The sequence below is a fragment of the Coloeus monedula genome, assembly GCF_965178545.1.
Source record: "Coloeus monedula genome assembly, chromosome: Z".
Classification (NCBI taxonomy): domain Eukaryota; kingdom Metazoa; phylum Chordata; class Aves; order Passeriformes; family Corvidae; genus Coloeus; species Coloeus monedula.
In genome coordinates, this window is record NC_138822.1 from 77,292,841 (window position 1) to 77,311,162 (window position 18,322).

At 43.4% G+C, this 18,322-nt stretch overlaps 1 protein-coding gene across 1 annotated transcript in view; it reads right to left on the reverse strand.

The window, feature by feature from the left end:
- Positions 1-18,322, reverse strand: part of LOC309584856 (ubiquitin-conjugating enzyme E2 R2) — a 52,940-nt gene that overhangs the window by 6,093 nt on the left and 28,525 nt on the right. Inside the window, exons 2-3 of the mRNA XM_082301156.1 lie at positions 6,303-6,389; positions 2,828-2,925 (exon numbers count right to left, since the gene is read on the reverse strand). Coding sequence (XP_082157282.1) covers positions 2,828-2,925; positions 6,303-6,389 — 185 coding nt within the window. The remainder of the gene's footprint in view (positions 1-2,827; positions 2,926-6,302; positions 6,390-18,322) is intronic.

The window sequence follows — 18,322 nt, forward strand, 5'->3', positions numbered from 1 at the left end:
AGATGGGACCACAGCAGGATGTGCTGCTGTTGGCACTCAGCCCAATGGGTGATAATGGTAGCAGGCTAGCAGTGGAAGACGAGTTTTATTTTCATCTGCTGATACACTCATTTGCTGAGGAGTGTTTTGTCAAGTCATTCTTAAGCCCAAGACGTTTCAAGAGCATAAGCACCAATAACTGCAACTGTGGTGAGGGAGAGCAGAAATTAGAGAACAAGCTCTGTGTCAGTCTCTAGGGTTGAATATAATGAAGTACTCAACATGTATGTGTGATATATGTAATTAATACCTGAAGTTGTTTCCTAACTGTGAGTTAAGGCTTGTCACCTAGTTTATTCTTAATTTGACAGGGTCTTGTAATGAGAATGAAATTCAGCTGCTGTTTCAAAAACATGGACAGGTTAGGCCTTGAATGCCTCTGGTACTTAGCAATCCTTTGTATTTTTGGCAGGAAGAAAACCACCCAGCTGCTCACGACACCACTCAGGAGAGGAGACAGACAAACAGTGGAAGGTGAACAAAAGGCAGGACTCTGCAAAGTTGCTTCTACTGGTCAGAATACTCAAAACCATCCTGTATTGGGTTTGCAGGGCCAAGCTTTGGTAGCAGGGGGGCTACAAGGGTGGCTTCTGTGAGAAGCTCCCAGAAGCTTCCTCCATGTCCAGCAGTGCCAATCCCTGGCAGCTCCAAGGTGCCACTGGTCAAGGCTGGGCCAATTGGAAAGGGCGGTAATGATAATATATTTAATAAGAAAGAAGTTATAATTGTGTCCAGAGAAGAGTGGAGTGAGAGTATGTGAGAGGGACAACCCTGCAGACACTCAGGTCAGTGCAGAAGGAAGGGCAGGAGCTACTCCAGGTATTGGAGTAGAGATTCCCCTACAGCCTGTGGTCAAGATGATGGTGAGGCAGCTGTGCCCCTGCAGCACAGGGAGGGCATGGGAGAACAGAGATCCACTTGCAGCCCCTGGAGGAACCCAGGCTGGAGCAGGGAGATGCCTGAGAAGAGGCTGTGCTCCTGTGGGAGACCCATGGAGAGAGAGTAGCTCCTGCTGGAGCAGCCTGTCCTTGAAGGATTGCATCCTGTGGAAGCGTGACCCATGCTGCAGTAGTCTGGGGAGGACTACTGCCCGTGGGGCGGACTCACTTTGGAGAAGTTCAGGGAGAACTGGTCTGCCGTGGGAGGGACCCCATGGCACAGCAGGGGAACGCTCCTCGTCCTTAGCAGCAGGAGAAACAATGTGTGATGAACTGACTGTAACCCCCAGTCCCCTAACCCCGTAGGAGGTAGAGCTTGGAAGGAGGGAGGGGCAGGGGGAAGGTGTTTTTAAGGTCTTATTTTACTTCTCATTATCCTGCTCTGATTTTGTTAGTAATATTTAATTAATATCTCTAATTCTAGCCTATTTTGTCTGTGATGGTGTTTGGTGAGTGATCTCTCCTGGTCCTTATCTGCCGCTGAAGAATATCAGAACAATGAACAGGTAGGTAGGGCTGGGAAGACTGGAATAGCTCAGGTGGAGTTAGGCTGGGAGCAAAAAGGTGAGCTATTTCTAGCCCCAGGCAACTTCATGACACCTAGGAAGGGATGCAACACACAGATGGGCTCGTGATTGAGGGGTGGACCTGACCAGAGAGGCCATCACACAGGTTATCCACCAATGTGAAACACTCTGCCACCATCAAGCAAGCCACACGAATGAAATATCCCTGGAATAGAGGGTGATGGCTGGGTGGCAAACTGATTGCATTCAGCCATTGCCACAAACATGCCAAGGCAAGAGCTACATGCTCACCGTAGTAGAGGCAACAACAGGCTGGCTGGAAACGTATCCAGTAAACCGTGCCACTGCTCAGAACGCGATCTCAGGTCTTGAGAGATGCATTTTGTGGTGACATGGTACCCCAGAGAGAACTGAGTCAGGCAATGACACTCATTTTCAAAATAACCTCATAAGCTCTTGGGCAAAGAAACACTGAGTGAATGTATCACATCCCTTATCACCCACAAACCTCTGGAAAGACTGAGAGATGCTGAAGACTCTTAAGAGTGTTAGGTAATGGGACACAAAAGCACAGAGGCCACTTGGCTGGTCAACACTAGGGGATCTGCTAATCACCATGGTCCTGCCCAAACTAAGCCCTGTGGACACAACCAGGCCAGCTGGCCCAAATTAACCAAGGGGTAATTCATACCATATGACATCAGTTCAGATACAAAAGCTAAGGGAGAGAGGAGGAATGGGGGACATTTGTTACATTACAGTGTTCGCTTTCTGGAGTGGCCTCTACGCGTGCTGAAGCCCTGCTTCCTGGGAAGTGGCTAAACATCGCTCACCAGTGATAAGGAGAGATTAATTTTTTTTCCCTTTGTTTATGCACACACAAGCTTTTGCTTTAGTAAACTGCTTTATCTCAGCCTACAAGTTGTTTTCCATGTTATTTTCCTCTCCTCTGTCCCACTGGTAAGTGGAGTAATAGAGCAGCTTGGTGGGCACTTGGCACCCATTACACATACTCTTCCACTAGTGCTATCTTGAAGAAGATACCAGTGACTGGGAAACGCTTGAACATTTGAGATAATTTGCGTTAGGAGTATGAAACTCTGTGAAGAGGACAGAAAGCTTGGCACTGTCAGCCCAGTATGAGGGCTCGGCACAGCACCCCAGTATGTTCAGACAGACTTGTAAGTCTGGTTCCCACTTGATTCAAGCCTGAAACCCCACAAAATCTTAAATTCCCTCCCAAACCTCTCCCAGCATAGGCCTTAGGTCTTGCAGAGATGATAGGCCTTTGAGATTACCACTGAACAACATGTTCACGGTTACCTGACATTTTGAGTAGGGTTCCACCTCTCTGATGGCAGCTCTCCACTTTGTGGGTCATCTACAGGTGGGTGAAGAATTGAAATACATACATCTCCATTCTGCAAGACAGAAAAAAGCACTGAGAATAGCTTGGCTGGAGGGTGAGGTCTGATGACTCAAATCTACCACTCTGGCTGTCTTCTGAGCAGTTTAACCTTGTTGATATGAACATCCCAGTGCCAGTAAGAACCAACAAGGACCGGAAATGGTTCTGAATTCTTCCTGGATCTTCTTTATAAAAAAGGGTTAGCCTGCAAACTGACAAAAAAACCCACTCTAAAGTGAAGAGGTTTAAAGAATGTGGCAAAGCAAGCAAAAATAATAATAATGTAACATAAAACTAAACTGGTCTCCAGACAGCAAGTACTAGTCTCACAGTGACATAAGCTTTAATCACAGGAGACCCAAAGTAGGGTTTTTGTGTTCCCAGTGGTAGCTTGAGTTAGCTACAGGAATTTTTGAATTGAAAGGTTTAATCACCATCTACTAGCTCAGGTATGAAAACATTACTTCTCCCAAGACACAAGGATGTTGAACAGATGGTGTGGGGCAGGTTTACACAGCTCCCCTAGGACACAGGTGTTCAAAATACCAGATGAAAAAGCAGGAGATGCTCTCTGAAGGTTTCACTGCAAATCCCTTCCAGCATGCAAGAGGAAGAATATTCTGGCAGCATATGGAAGCCATACAGCCACATAATCCTCAATATGTGTTCTACTCACCAGTGTTATGGCCTGAATACAGATTTAAAGCTCCATAACATCTATTTAAGAAAGCTGTCAACCCAATTCTCCATCAGCAACAGCACTCTGACACAACTGCTTTGTAGGAGTGCTGGAGCAGTATCCACCACAGCTGATATCCTCCACCGAGGCAGACTCCAAGGACTCATGCGGTCCCAGTGCCTTATGCAGGATGGGATGAAGGCCTGAGGCCAGCCAGCAGATGTTGGGCTTTTCTCTCCCTTGCAGCCGTGGGGTGAATCACAAGTGCCAAGACACAGCCCCACACCTTCAGCAGGCACAGCCCCAGCTGAGGGGCAGCACTCATGCTGTCCCTTGTCGCCCTGGCCCAAGGCATAGGCTGATAACAGGATCAGCTCTGTTCAGGACTCCAGGCTGGCAGCTCCCCACACACCTGATCTCACATCCTTCCAACACTGCTGGAGCGCAGAGCAGGGCTGCTCACAGCAACAGCATCTCTGCCTTTGAGCCCAAGCCAGTGATCACAGCTACAGAGAGCAGCAGCTCACCTGGAGGGTTGTGATCCGTATCCAGATTTCAGTGGTGCATTAACCCCACCAGGTATGCTAATCTAGCAGGCCCTTGTCACTTTGAAGCAGGTTTTAGTCAAGAACACAGCAATGCAGCACCTGGAGCTGCTGAATTCCAAAGGACATACTTATGCTGCTGGAACAGTTTGCTATAAGAAGGCAGTTTCCCTTTTAGGACCCCAACAGGCTTGTGAAATCTTGGAATTTTTTTAGTATCATTCCAAGGTGAAGTTAACTTTACTAATGTTAGATTATGCTCACTCTGCTCTGCTTTTACTAATAATTTCTGTTAGTTTTTCCTTTAACCTTTTCCTGGGAGAATGCAATGCTGGTGGCCTGGAGGAGGTAGCACAGCACTTGGGAGAAGTTCCTGAAGCAATCAGGTCAGCAGCATGTGACAAGCAGATACTCAGCAATATGAAGATACAGGGAAGCAAGAATGTGAGAAGTTTTCATCTTGTTGCAATCAGTGTTTACATGTTTGGAAATTGCACTGCATTAAGAGTCTGGAAAGGCAAAGGTATAACAGGGCCTGATGAGATCAGCACCAGGTTCTAGGGATCAGGAAAGTCAGAGGCCAAGCCTTTCCCTGCATGCATTTTTGAAAGACATAAACAAGGAGAATGGGGTATTCATCTGCCATTGAGAAACAGCCTACACTTCTATCAGGACTGAGACCTGTTATGTCATAAAAATAAAGAGCAAGGGAACGCAGTTTTACCAAAATTCAATTAGACGACCCAAGTAAACTGGAGATGGGAAAAACACGCATTACTCAAGCCTCATTGCTCAGAATGGGAATGTCAGCCCCAGCCTCTCCATCTGGTCCTACCAGCAGATTCTGTAAACTGCTACTTTCTTTCACCTTCCTTGCACTAAGAGGGTTTTTTCTCCCCCCTCCTCCTGAAAAACCCTCAAACATCAAACACTTTGCTGAGATAACTCCAAATGAAACTGAGACTATCCCAGTGCCTCATCTCCATTGCTTAAATGTTGTTTCCAAAACAGCCTGCAAGCTGCTTCAGATTCCCTCAGCTACAAAAAATACTGCTACAAACACAAAGCTGAGAGGTCGAGTATTTGAAGAGTAAACCCAAAATACACCCATCAAGTTTTGGGTTAGTTTCTCCTCCTACCTTCAGTTGTTTCTAGCCAATTTTTCACCTTTCCTACCAGGACTGGGAGAGGGCCTTTCCAAGGCTTGTTTTTGTACATTTCATTTTGGTAACCATTTCCCACTCACCTCCTGCATGAGGATTTCCAGATTCAGAACCAACATCCACAGTATGGGTCTGCATGGGATACATAATCTGAGGATTTCAAAGTTGTCTTTATTTATAGATCAAAATTCCATGTAACTGAAACAGAGCCTCAAAGAGAAACACCGTCCTTGGCTACATGCAAGATCCTGTGCCAAGTACAAGGCCCACATCAGAAAACTGTCAGATTACTGATTTGAGGATGTCCTCAGACTTAGGGCAATCCCCTGATTAGTCAGTAATTAAAGCTGATTACTATTCTGTTCTGCACTGAAGTTTGGCAAGGTTTCTAGCTATTTATTACTGAGCCTTCAGTGCTGCTCTCACCATGATTATTTGAAGCACACCCATTCCAAGCTGGGCATTCAGCAGCAAGAACTTATCAGAAAGGGCTTTCCAAGCCCAAGCCATCAACAGAAGCCTTCATTTGTTCACAGCACAGAAGAGAATGACATTCCTGTTTTCGAGTGGGTTCAAAGGAAGCCTGCAGAACCTCACAAAAGAAAACCTGTGATAAGGTGAGAGACCTGCACCAACAGGAACATTTTGAAATCCTTTAGCTCCCAAAACTACAGAACCAGTGCTCCTTAGCAGGTTGACATTCTTCTAGGATATCCAGAAGTTCAGCTAAAATTTGGCTGACCTCCATTAAAAGTCAAGTTTTGAACCAAAACAGGCCTTCAGCCTTCAAATACAGCTCTATGGAACTGGGTGATATTGAACCAATTGCCTCTATACAGAATCATTCCTCTTCTGGACCTGCTGTGTAGTTCTATTGTGATTCAATTACGGAGAGTCCACAGCCTTGACTACCCTCTGAAAGTAATCTATACATGTACTGAGTTTAAGGAAGTAGAAAACTGTCTCAAACACCCCAGAAAAAGTTATTTAAAAAACACCTTACCTCATAAATGTTGGGATGCCACATTTTGGTCAGGAATCTGAAGGTAGGTGGTGAATATGGATAGTCAATAGGAAATTTAATGTGAGCCTGAAAAAAAGCAAAATATTTTAGTTATGAAACAGAACACAAAAGACCAACAAGCAACAACTACAGTGAAAAGATTGGGAAAAAAATTCATTAAGGCTACAAAATTGCTCATTATTTAAACCAGTGCCCAAGTGGCCCCACAGCACAACTCTATGCAGTTTCTTATGAGCAAAACACTAACTGAACAAGAAAAATCAAAACACCTGGGCTGGTAATGCTCAGAAAACAAGCCAAAATGCATTTACCATGTCCTAATTCAAAAAGCACTATTCAACAGCTGTTGTTGAACAGGGTAAAATATACTGGAAAAGTTTTAACTTGATAGTACTGCCATCTTTTTGGGTTCAAAAGCAGACTAAAAAATGTTTACTAAGCTGAATAAACCTGGTTTATATTTGCCTGTACAAATATTTTAAATTACTCTTCACATGAAGAAAAAAAAAATTGTTACGTAACTTGTGCTAGTTACTTTGCCTTTGTTTGAAAGTTAAGTTGGTCCATCCACCTGTGTTTCTAATACTACATATTTTGCCACCACAGGCATTTTTGTAGTCTCAATTTCATCTGCATCTGTTTAATAAATCAGTTCACCTTGAGAAATATTGATGGGCAATGACAGCAAACATCTTGCAGTGGTCAACAACCATCTGTGGAGCACGACTCTGAGTCGAGTTGGTTGTGGGAAAGCTGCAGAGATCCTAGCACTGGATATTTACTTCTCTGTGCTGTCCTGGCATTCACAGCAGCCTGAATATGGACTGATCAAGTGCCCAAAATACTTCTGTCTGGAAGGCGGACTTGCATGCTGCTTGCTGCACTGCTGAGCACAAACCCTTTCCTTGGAACTGCTCAACCCACCAAAAAGTCCCACTGCCAGCCCAATGTGGGATCTCCAGAGAAGCATCTTCTGGTCCCTCAACCACAGCCATACTCATGTGCAACTGAGAATGCAAGAAGAGATGCCAAAAGCAAGATTCACATGGTAAGAGCAGAATTCTAGGCCACTCTCTTCCACTTAAATACCTAACCATGCCACTAGTTCAACAAGACAAACTATGGGAAGTTTTATTCCATAGTACAAAGAAGCAGACAACCAGATGGATTACAGAGCTGTAAGGTACCCAGTTTCACTTACCAGTATACACCTTTGCCCCCCAAATTTTACAGGATCAGAGTGCCAGGTAGTCAAGAAAAGAAGGTTTTCTGTTCACCTTTATGAAAGAAATTAATCAGCTCACATGGCCTTATGGTCTGTACATGCCTACTCATGACTGTATGTGGGTATGTTCCAGCAGCACTGAGTCCTCACTCCGCAGTCATTTGTCACAGCACGCTCACAGCCAAGAAATTTATGATCCACTTAAACAATCCCAGTGTTTAACATCAGTTGCACAAAGTGCATTGTTCCAAGAGCAGTGAGTGTATGACTCTTGTCACCACACCCCTGCAGAAGAGAATCCTCATCACCACACGCTGCTGCAGCAAGGACATGCCTGCCCTACAACGTGCCACCCTGCACTGGGAGCAGAGCAGAGATCTACCCAGGGCAGGGCACGTTCACTCCCACTCAGGTGCTTGCAGACTCCTCCAGACACTGGGGTTTTCCAAGAAAGCCCATTCCTGTGCTTACATGCAGTTTTGTGAGATCTAAGACATAAAACAGCACAAGGACTGAGATTAAAAATGCAACAGACAACAAAGCTCAGGGTTGAGCTACCTACAAGATTTCTAAGCAAAATCCATCTTCTCCACAGCCATAACTTCCAGGTGACCAAAACAAAAAGCACTGTGTCAGTAGACTACCACCATTACCATGCTTATAATCCACACAGATGCTTAAAGAGTGCAGGTTTCATTCTTCTCAGTAAAACCTCTCTGCTTTCAAACTGTCTAACCTTGATGGGTTTGTCTCATTAAGACCAATCCAGAAGCTGAGCCTGAGGCACCACTATGTCCTTGTCTATGATGAAGACTCATGCAAAAGCTGTAGATCCTGAATGACTGTTCTGAAATTCTAAATCCTGTTTGACAAACACAACTCTTTATTGGAAAAGGACTACCTGCCTACAATAACTAAAACTATGGAATGAGGTGTTGTGTCGCATGAAGGATTCTCTTGAGCTCTAGAAACAGAAAATGCAACTGGAGAAATAAGAGACATCTTTCCTTCCCACATGCAAGCAGCTAAGAATCTAGCTTCCCTGTAATCCATCACATATTTAGAGAAAGCAGTCACATTCCATGTTGATCAGCTATTTCTAACTAGTCTGTAGCTGTTTAGCACATTGAGATGCTGTAGTGGAGCATAAAGCAAGTGAGGCTTCTCTACAAACCTGACTTCAGAGTCAAAAGCCCCCAAAACAGAAAACCTCACATTACAGGCAGGGATTTTTCCCAAACAAAAAGAGCTGTCAGGTCTCCATGGTGAGATCATCCGGAATTTGAAAGTGAAACCAAACACTTTTCCAGGCCTTTACAAACAGGTCTGAGAGAATTACCTCATCTCTTCTGCAAGAGAAACCATAGAAAGTTATGTAAGCCCACTCTGCTCTCATTGAATGCTATTTGCGTTTCTGTGTGGGTTAAGCAAGCCAAGAATTTCCAAGACAAGCTGCAAGACTGCTTGCAAAGATGCAGCAACAGCCACAATTACAGGTCATTTTTTTTCCCCACTGAAAGCCTGATTCTAAACGTGTTAAAAGAAAAAAAAGACCAAATTAAGCAATAAACTTAATTTTAAATAGAGTTCACAGAATGGCTTTTCCCTACAATTTCACTGATACAAGGCAAAAAAATCTGTTAAACTCAGCCAGGCTGCTAGGAACTAGAGAGTGGCAGTTTTCAGGAAGGTTGTTGTTAGCTCAGTTACAGCCACACAAACTAATTTAGGAGGACTAAAGATGCAGCTCGGTTCCCCCCTGCAACTTCCAAACAGTTACTGCATCCAGCATGTGCCTGACTCCTCAGACTGAGCTTAAACAGAATAGAAATAATCCTATTTTGGTGATGATTTTAGCCAACTGCATGCCATGGCTCCTTGACATCACCGAACATACTCGATAGCTAGGAGGGTGAAGACAGTCATCAATCAACCCATTCCTCCCTTCCCTAGTCTGTTAGTATTCATGCTTATAGTCCCCAGAAAAATAATAAACTCTTCTAAATAGTCCAGCCTGGCAGAAGATACAGCCTGTTATAAGCTTTTCCAGCTACTGCTATAAGAACTTCAACTTCCAAATTACACCACAGCACATATTTTAAGAATATTGCTACCAGCATAGTCACTTTATTTCCTATGTTACTGCTCCCCTGCATCTTCAACAGTGACTGCACTTCAGGTTCGTTAATTTTCTTTAAGTTGGATAAGACAAAGCCACAGGTTCTGCTATGTATGCAGGAAAAACACACAGTCTCACTAGATCTTATGTTATGTGACTGAAAACATAAACCTAATATTTCTGCCAACCACAGAATTATTCACCGATTCAGTCACTACGAATAACTATTACAACAGCTTTGTTTCTTGAGATCTTGCCACACACTTGACTCAACACTTATACTTGGGTCACAGCTACTCCATGCAGCACTTCAGGCTCAGGGCAGAGAGGCTGGAAAGCTGCCTGGCGGGAAAGGACCTAGGGGAGCTGGTTGACAGTGGCTGAACATGATCCAACGTGTGCCCAGGTGGCCAAGAGCATCATGGCCTGGATCAGCAATAGCATGGACAGTGGGACCAACACAGGCAGGACTCTGTCCTAGCCTCAATCCTTGTTCCAGCCTAGCTGTAAATGACACTTCAGGAGTCTGACACTGATTTTTTACACCCATCTCAAGTTGACAAAACTGAGATCCCTAATTTTCAGGCAGCAAGGAAAGGAATGTTGAATCTATCCCTCCTGCCCAGTGCAGACAGGCCATGGGGGAAGCACACACATTTCCTGGAAAGCCACCGGGATCACAACTGATCTGATTTGAGGATAATGGGGTACACCAGCAGTTTTTATAGTGACCAGCACAAATTGCAGCTGCTTGGTGTTACTGGAAGTGCCATTTAGAGATTATTTTTATTTCAAAACATCTCAAGCTTAATGCCAGCCCTTCAAAAACTGCATTAGTGAGGCCAAAGACCTTTAGCAAATTGTATTTAAGATCAGATACAAAGGAAGTGCATTGACTTTTTAAACTATTTTGCTGTTATTTGTAATTATCTGCTACAGCCAGCCCACAGATAAGCTCCTAACAACTCTGTGCAGGTACCCCCAAGGTCTCTTACACCTGCCCTAGCAGACTTGCAGACAGCACAAGGACTCCTAACTTTCCTTCTTAAGGGGCACAACCAGGCTCCCCACTGTGCTCCTGCTGACTGCTCCACACACTGAGCATGCAAGAAAGGTGAGAAAAGGAACTACAGGCCACTACTGTAGTGTTCATATCTAATCCCACAAAATGCCCTTTCCTGCTTCTGGTGCATCAAACATTTATACAAGTCATTTAATGGAATCTCCTCTTCCACATTAAGCCTAGATTAGTGCATGCAGTATTAAACACTTTGGGCTGGAAAGCATGTTCAGTAGAGGTCAGCAGTCAGTACCAGCAGCCTGTTTCTCACAGCAGTGAGGTTTAAAGCACCTTGGTATCATCCGGCTCACAACCTGTAAAACAGCATTATAGCCAGTCCAACTGTATTGTCAACTGTTTGGTGAGGTAAAAATGAATGTAGGACCGACCAACACTGCTGTTTCAGCTCCAATTATGACTTATGTCCTAAGTAATTTCTTGTGGCAGAGCTGGGTGCTAGCCTGGTACATTAAACCCAGTTATTGCTTCATTTCCCAGCAGCACTGTGTCAGTGTTTATTGACATCTGCTGTGCTTTCAGAGAACAGGAGCACATCTCTCATCCAAGATGAATGACCAGGTCACTTAAGTCTTGTGAGTCCTGAAAACTCCCTTGGTGCTGCAGTGGCAATATGAACAGTAACAGCAGAAAACCCCTTATATCCTGCATTACCTGTACTGTTTCACAAGGAATTTAAATCACGAAGATCTCAATGTGAAGAATGAACTAGATCTCATGAGAAGGACATGAAGCATCTAAACAAAAAAGAAAATACAGCCAAAATACAGCAGAGCAATGATGAGTCAAGAAGTAAGGCTAGCTTACACAATCAGAGACTGGTTTGACAGGCACCAGCCCATTCTTGTTTCACACTAAATCATATCTTGAGTACATTTCCTAATTTAGTTATCTGGGGCACTGCTAAATATGTTGTTTTCAATGGAAGACTCCCTCTGGTACAAACTAGATTTCCTTTTACCAGAACTTCTTTTAACAGTAAGATGTTATTAGATATTTATCTCTCCATGTAGCAATGTTCATAGAGCTGAGATTGCTGGCAAGTCATCTAACCCAGACCAAAGCAGCTAAAGGGGCGGATTACAAGAGCACCCACCTCCACTCAGCTAACAACTGCCAGGTCCATTTCCACTGCTCTGATTGTCAGTTTGACTTTTCATGATGCAACAAAAAAAGCTATCACTTCAACAAGTGCAGGAGATGCAGCATTCAGCAAGAGATACTGAGTTGGAAACAGTGGCATCCTGAAACAACAAAGTATTTATTCTACAACCTGCCCATTTTTACTCAACTTTTGCTTTTGTCTGCCATCTCATCACTGAAAAGGCCATTACCAGAAGCTATGTAAGACACATCACCAAACAGAACTACTTGATCCTCTTTCACAGGGCAAGCTGCTTTACTGAGCTTTGACAAAAGGAGTCAAGCACTAAAGCAATTTCAGATTCCCATGAGAGAAAGCTAATGCCATATTGAGGTTTATGTAATTTCCCAGGAATTCCTATGCTGAAATATTACTAGATTCCACCCTCAATTTAACCTTCTCTCCAGGATCAGGCCTGATTTTAGGAGAAAAAAAAAGATTCAGATGGAATATACTAGAGACTGTGACAGGCCAGATGTTAGGAGACTTCTGCCATGGCTGAAGGTCTCATGTAGAGATTGTGCTCTTGGATCTGATGCCTTCAGGCCATAGACTGTACACTGGTTTGAGATCAGGGTCACTGTGTGTGTGCTATGCACAAAGGCTATTCTGTGTGACTATTTTCCAGCCAGAAACAGATGACTCAGTTCTTATTTATATCTGTACAAACACACCAACTTCCCCATTTGTACAAAATAGGAAGAATAACTCCAAATGTGAGAAACGTAAGTTTCCCTGTGCAGCCTGATACTTGCTGAAGGAGCCAGAGATACTTGGAGATACCACATCTAAAGTTTAAACCAAATCATGCATCTCCTCTTAGGTCTTTGCTTCAGAGTAGAAGCTGGCACTTGAAATACCCTACTGCACATATAACTGAGCATGCTGCTATCTGAACTGGTAAAGCTCTAACATGAGCATAACTGTTCTAGAAACAGTTTCTGTCCACTTCAGAAAATGCAATTCTCCATCTCTTTCCATGTGTAAAAACAATAATTTTGCTGAAACAGTGGTGGGTATATTTGAGACTGCTTATTCAAAGTATCATGGTACATTATTAGCACCTCTGGAATCACGTGTGGAAGTCCTCTACACATGTCAAGTGTTGTCATTTTGGGCACCTCTCTCCACTTGCCAGACTTTAGGGTCCAAAAGACTGTCTCTTTTATTAAGAACTGAATTAGCCTATGACATATTCGACATCCTGCTCAATCTCACATTTTGGAATTTAACTTTACTGGGTAAGTAATTCATACCTTCTTGAAGCAGATTTACACAGGCAGATCTATGGAATGGTTGACTGTGATACAGCATGATATACTTCGCACTTACCCTGGTAATTTATCACTGGGATTGATTACCCTGGTAATTTATCACTGGGATTGATTGACAGTGGGATTAAGGGCACCCTCAGTAAGTTCACTGATGACATCAAGCTGTACAGTGCAGTCATGCTCTGAAGGGAAGGGATGCCACCCAGGGGAACCTGGACAGGCCGGAGAGGTGGAACTGTGCAAACCTCAGGAAGTTCAACAAAGCAGTGTGAGGTCCTACACCTGGATTGTGGTGCACCCACAGAGAATTGGGTGACTGAGAGCAGCCTGGCAGAGAAAGCCTGGGGGTGATGGTTGATGAGTAACTCAATGTGAGCTCACAGCCCAAAAAGCCAAATGTATGCTGGGAAAAATCCAAAGGAATGTGGCCAACAGGTTGAGGGTGGTCATTGTCCCCCCTACTCTTGTGACATCCCAGCTGGATTACTGCATACAGCTCTGGTGACCCCAACACAGAAAAAGACATGGAAGTGTTGGAGCAAGTCCAGAGGAGGCCACAAAGTTGCTAAGAGGACTGGAGCACCTCCCCTATGAAGACAGACTGAGAAAGTTGGGGCTGTTCAACCTGGAAAAGAGAAGGTTGTGTGGAAACCCCATAGGAACCCGCCAGTATCTGAACAGGCCTACAAGGAAGCTGGAGAGGAACTCATCATCAGGAACTGTAGACAGGACAAAGAGTAATAGGCACAAACTGAAAGAGGGTAAATACAGGTTGGATATTAGGAGCAGATTCTTAACTGTGAGGGTAGTGAGACACTGGCACAGGTTGCCCAGGGAAGCTGTGGATGCCCCATCCCTGCAAGTGTTCAAGACCAGGCTGGACACGGTTTTGAGCAACCTGGTCTAGTGGGAGGTGTCCCTGACCACAGCAGGGGGGTTGGGACTGGATGATCTTTAAGGTCCCTTCCAAACTCTTAAGGTTCTGTTACTAATCGCAGCCAAAACACATCCCAATTTTCAATAAGGCTGGACAGAGTGTCTGTGAACTCACCTACTCATTCCCACACTTGCACCCTTACCAAAACACAGCAGATTGTTTTGTTGCTCTGTGATGCAAGCCATACCATTTGTATCTGTTGGGCGACGAGATGTCCAAGCTAGCTAAACTAAATGTGAGAATACCCTTTCCTTCAGCCTGTTTTTACTATTTTTAGCCAATTCTTTAAACAAGTACCATTCATGAGTCAGTGAATGACTAATTGCCTTGATTCTCTTCCTATGCAAGCCAGGCTGGATACAAGAGGAAAGCTCTCCTCAAGGGACAGCCCATGTTCTGCTAAAAACACAGGGCAGGTCTTGATGCAGTCACCTCTTTCATAAGCAGCAAGGGGAAAGGCATATTTATAGCATTGTAAGTGTAAACCCTAGCAGTGTGCTGCAGTGTTACACAACTTTGTCTTTCCCAGCATGGCAGGCAGCAGCTCTCTGATGAGACTTCTCGAGCCGGCATACGAACAGCCTTTCTTTAAACAAGGCTTCTGGAAGGTGAATGGCAGCACTCAGGAACTACAGCAGAAATCTCATCCATCTCATCTGCCATGCAGAAGCCAACTAAGCACTCCTGCAGCCTTGTCACTTGTTTTTCTGCCACTGCATTACTGATCGTAAGCCCTCCTGTTTGGAGCTGGACACAGGCAGTAAACCTAGGCAGACTGAGCAGTAGCATGAGAGTCTGCTGGACTGTACCACTTCCAAGCAAACAGCTAAATCAGAAGCACCATCTCCTAGTGTGGAGACCTAATCAGCAATGCGTTAGTCTAGATGTATAATCCTATAGTGATACAACTGTATTACGCATAGCCCCTCCCAGTGTACAACCCATCTGCAAAGTGTCTCCAATCCTGCACAAGTGAAGTCTCATCCATGTCCACCAGCTGCCTCCTGCCCAGCATCCTCCAGTTCACTGTGGGAGCCACCACTGTGTCAGAAGGTATTTGCTAGTGAGAAGCTTGTATTTGAGACACAAAGGAAAATATTCACATGATTGCATGATGCACCTGTCAGCTTCATTATCAGGGGCTGCACTGACCAGACCAAGTTTAAAGTTTTAGTTTGGATAAATGCATTAGCTGATACACAGCCATCCTTGCTCCTCAGGCTATTCTTTCTACAGTAACGGGTTTTCGGTGGGTATTTTTTGCTAGCGAGAAGCCAAATTAAAGAGATATTCAGCATTCTGTCATTCTTCACCTCTTTTCATCCCTGCCTTGTGCTTCAGAGGATTTGGAGGTCACAGCATTACAACCAGTGTAACATTACTATGGATATACAAGAGAAAAGTACAACATTGAAGTGAAGGCTAGCATTGATATTTCTACCTATGTTCCAACTAGCTGCCATGTCAATTACTAATACAACATCCAGATAAAGTCAGAAACCTCAGTTTGCTGAAAAATCTCCTGAAAGAGCCAGCAAAAGAGAGCAAAGCAGGTTGAGTCATCTGCAGTGCAGCGTAATTGAAGGTATCATTTATACTTCTTATAAAAGCCGAACTACTGCAGCCAAATGAAGCTTGGTGCAAGAATACACAGCCTTGAAATTCAAGCTTGTATTTAATTAATCGGAACAATTATGTTTGAAGGCATACAAGGTAAGGGTAGCAGTCAGGAAGAACCACTTAAGCCTACCACAGGTTAAGAGGATTAAGGCCAAGGCAAAAACTTAATGAGACAGATGTAAGATGAGAATACATATAGTTTGGATGAAGAAAGATGGAACTTGTAGGAAAGTCAAAGGAAAGTTGTACAATTGTGTGGCTAAAAGCAACCCTTAAAGTAGCTTTCACATAACACAGTATTTCCTGCCTGTACAAAGAAAGGATCTGAAAGGAAATTAGAACTCATTTAATTTTTCTTCCTGTATCTAAGCATGTCATAGATATTGCTCTTGATTCAAAGTGTCATATCTGACTTAACTTTAGAAAAAATTTGTGACAGATCATGCATAAGTAGCATAACAGAGAAGATAAGACAAGATCTATGGTAGATCTACAGTCTGCTCTTAGTAAGAACTGGGAGTGTTGATGAAAAAAAGCCCCCAAATCCAACAATGGGCAAAAAACCAGGCCAGTCTAAGGGGAGCAACAAGATGAACTGCCATATCAGACTGACAGCAAGAGCTCTTGCAAGAGGTGTTACATTTATAAAGATTTGTAGGAAGAGGTAATATCCCAAGGGGAAAAAGAAGAGAAATTCCTGACAGAACAAATTTCCTATTGTGAGACATCATTTTCTACTTAGACCCTTCTGGTATTTACCTTCTCATGACTCTTGGATAATTTATTTTTCAGCTCTGATTTTCAAGGTCTTAAACATTCACCTGAATCCTAGAGAAACAGACAAAAAATGACCTTCCCAAGTGTTCTCATGTGTATCCAGTAGCGACACATCAACTTCCTACGTTGAAGCCTCCTCAGAAACAAGGCATGTTGCCTTCCTGCAAAGACTCATCTAAAAGCTCCTCCACCTTCTCAGTAACAGTATCATCTTGTAATTACCTGTGACTACAGAGACCACTTGTAAGAATGCACACTGTGTGTCTGATAGCTCAAGTACAGTGCTCCAACATGCTTCCACACTCAGAAAATGCAGCATCCATACAGGTAGTTTGGAAACTGGGGTTCTCTTATTCCATCCAGAGAAAAATGATACCCACAAATCTGCAAAAAACTAATACTGAGCACTAGACTGGTTGTGTATGGAATAGGCAACGCCACCACACCCCAAGACTGGCAAAGAACAGACAATTCATCCATACTTGTACGCTGGACAATCCCATGATGTTATTCTTTCCTGTCTAATCAGATTAATTCTTGAAAACTTAAGTCTTCATGTTTTTAGGCCGTTAGATAAGACACACTGCACCCGATACACTATATCAAATTACAGTGCAGTAATAAGCAATTTACAGCAAAAGTCAACAGTGTTTTATAAGTACAGCCCTGTCATGGGAAACCTACCACAGTTACACAATGAAGCCTGTGAACCATAAAATAACCTGTGCTGGTAATTAAAGCCTTATCTACACTAGGATGAAATACGTTGATGTTAAAAGAAAATTATGTACCCTCACTCACCATTAAATATTTTCATGACTGTTTTTTCCACCTACTAGCAAGCAATACAACAAGCTTCTAGGTGCTGATGCTTTAAGGTTCATCAGGAGTTAATAACCAGTAACCATCTCAAACAGATGATTTGGATTCAGCCATGATACCAAGAAAATGGCTGTATTTTGATGTAAAAAAAAAAAAAAAAATTCACTGCATGTAAAGAGATGTTACAGTGACAGATTCAGACATCTGCATGCTACTTAGAGAATAAGCTTCTTCCTGCTACAGAAATGAATCCAAAGCATGACTTGGAGGAGCCTCTAGTGGTGATAAAGTAGATGTGATTATGAATTAGCAGATGCTGAAGGACAAGCTAAGAGCCTTGCTGGCATTCACATAGCCTATGGACACATGACTCCTAGTCAAGTTACCAGCAATGTGACCTGCAAGCCACACACACACACTTGGGAGCAAGCAGGATATTTTCAATAGTGCTCTACCTACAAGTTTTGCCTTGCCTTGATTCAATAAGGGAACCAAACAGCTTGCTTCTTTGTCCTCTTCAGCTTGTATGCAAAGTTTAGTGCATGAACTGAATACAGGTATTTCCTGACAACTTGTTTAATCTCTTTCAGACTAATATTTTTTGCAGGGAAGTGGAAGCACAACATCCTGTGGCAGTGAATTCTACAGGTTTAACTGCATGCTGTGTAAAAAATCCACTTTCATTTTGACTACATACTTCATAATTGCATTTAATGCATATTCATTGTTGAACTAGGAATGACAGTAAACCATCATCCTTCTCTTTGCCTTTTTTTGGTTTAATGCATTTCCCTAATTGTACCCCATCTCAATCATTACCTCAAGAATTCTGGAAGTTTCCTAGAATAGGGAGCAGTGTTGGTACCAGTTTTCTCCTACAAGTTATTCTGACACAGGAAGACCACTATTTTTAAATAAACTGTGTCTATGCACACAGAAGGCAAGGATGTGTAAGCCTTGCACTGCAGAAACACATCCTTTGAGCAATTTTACAGTGACGTTA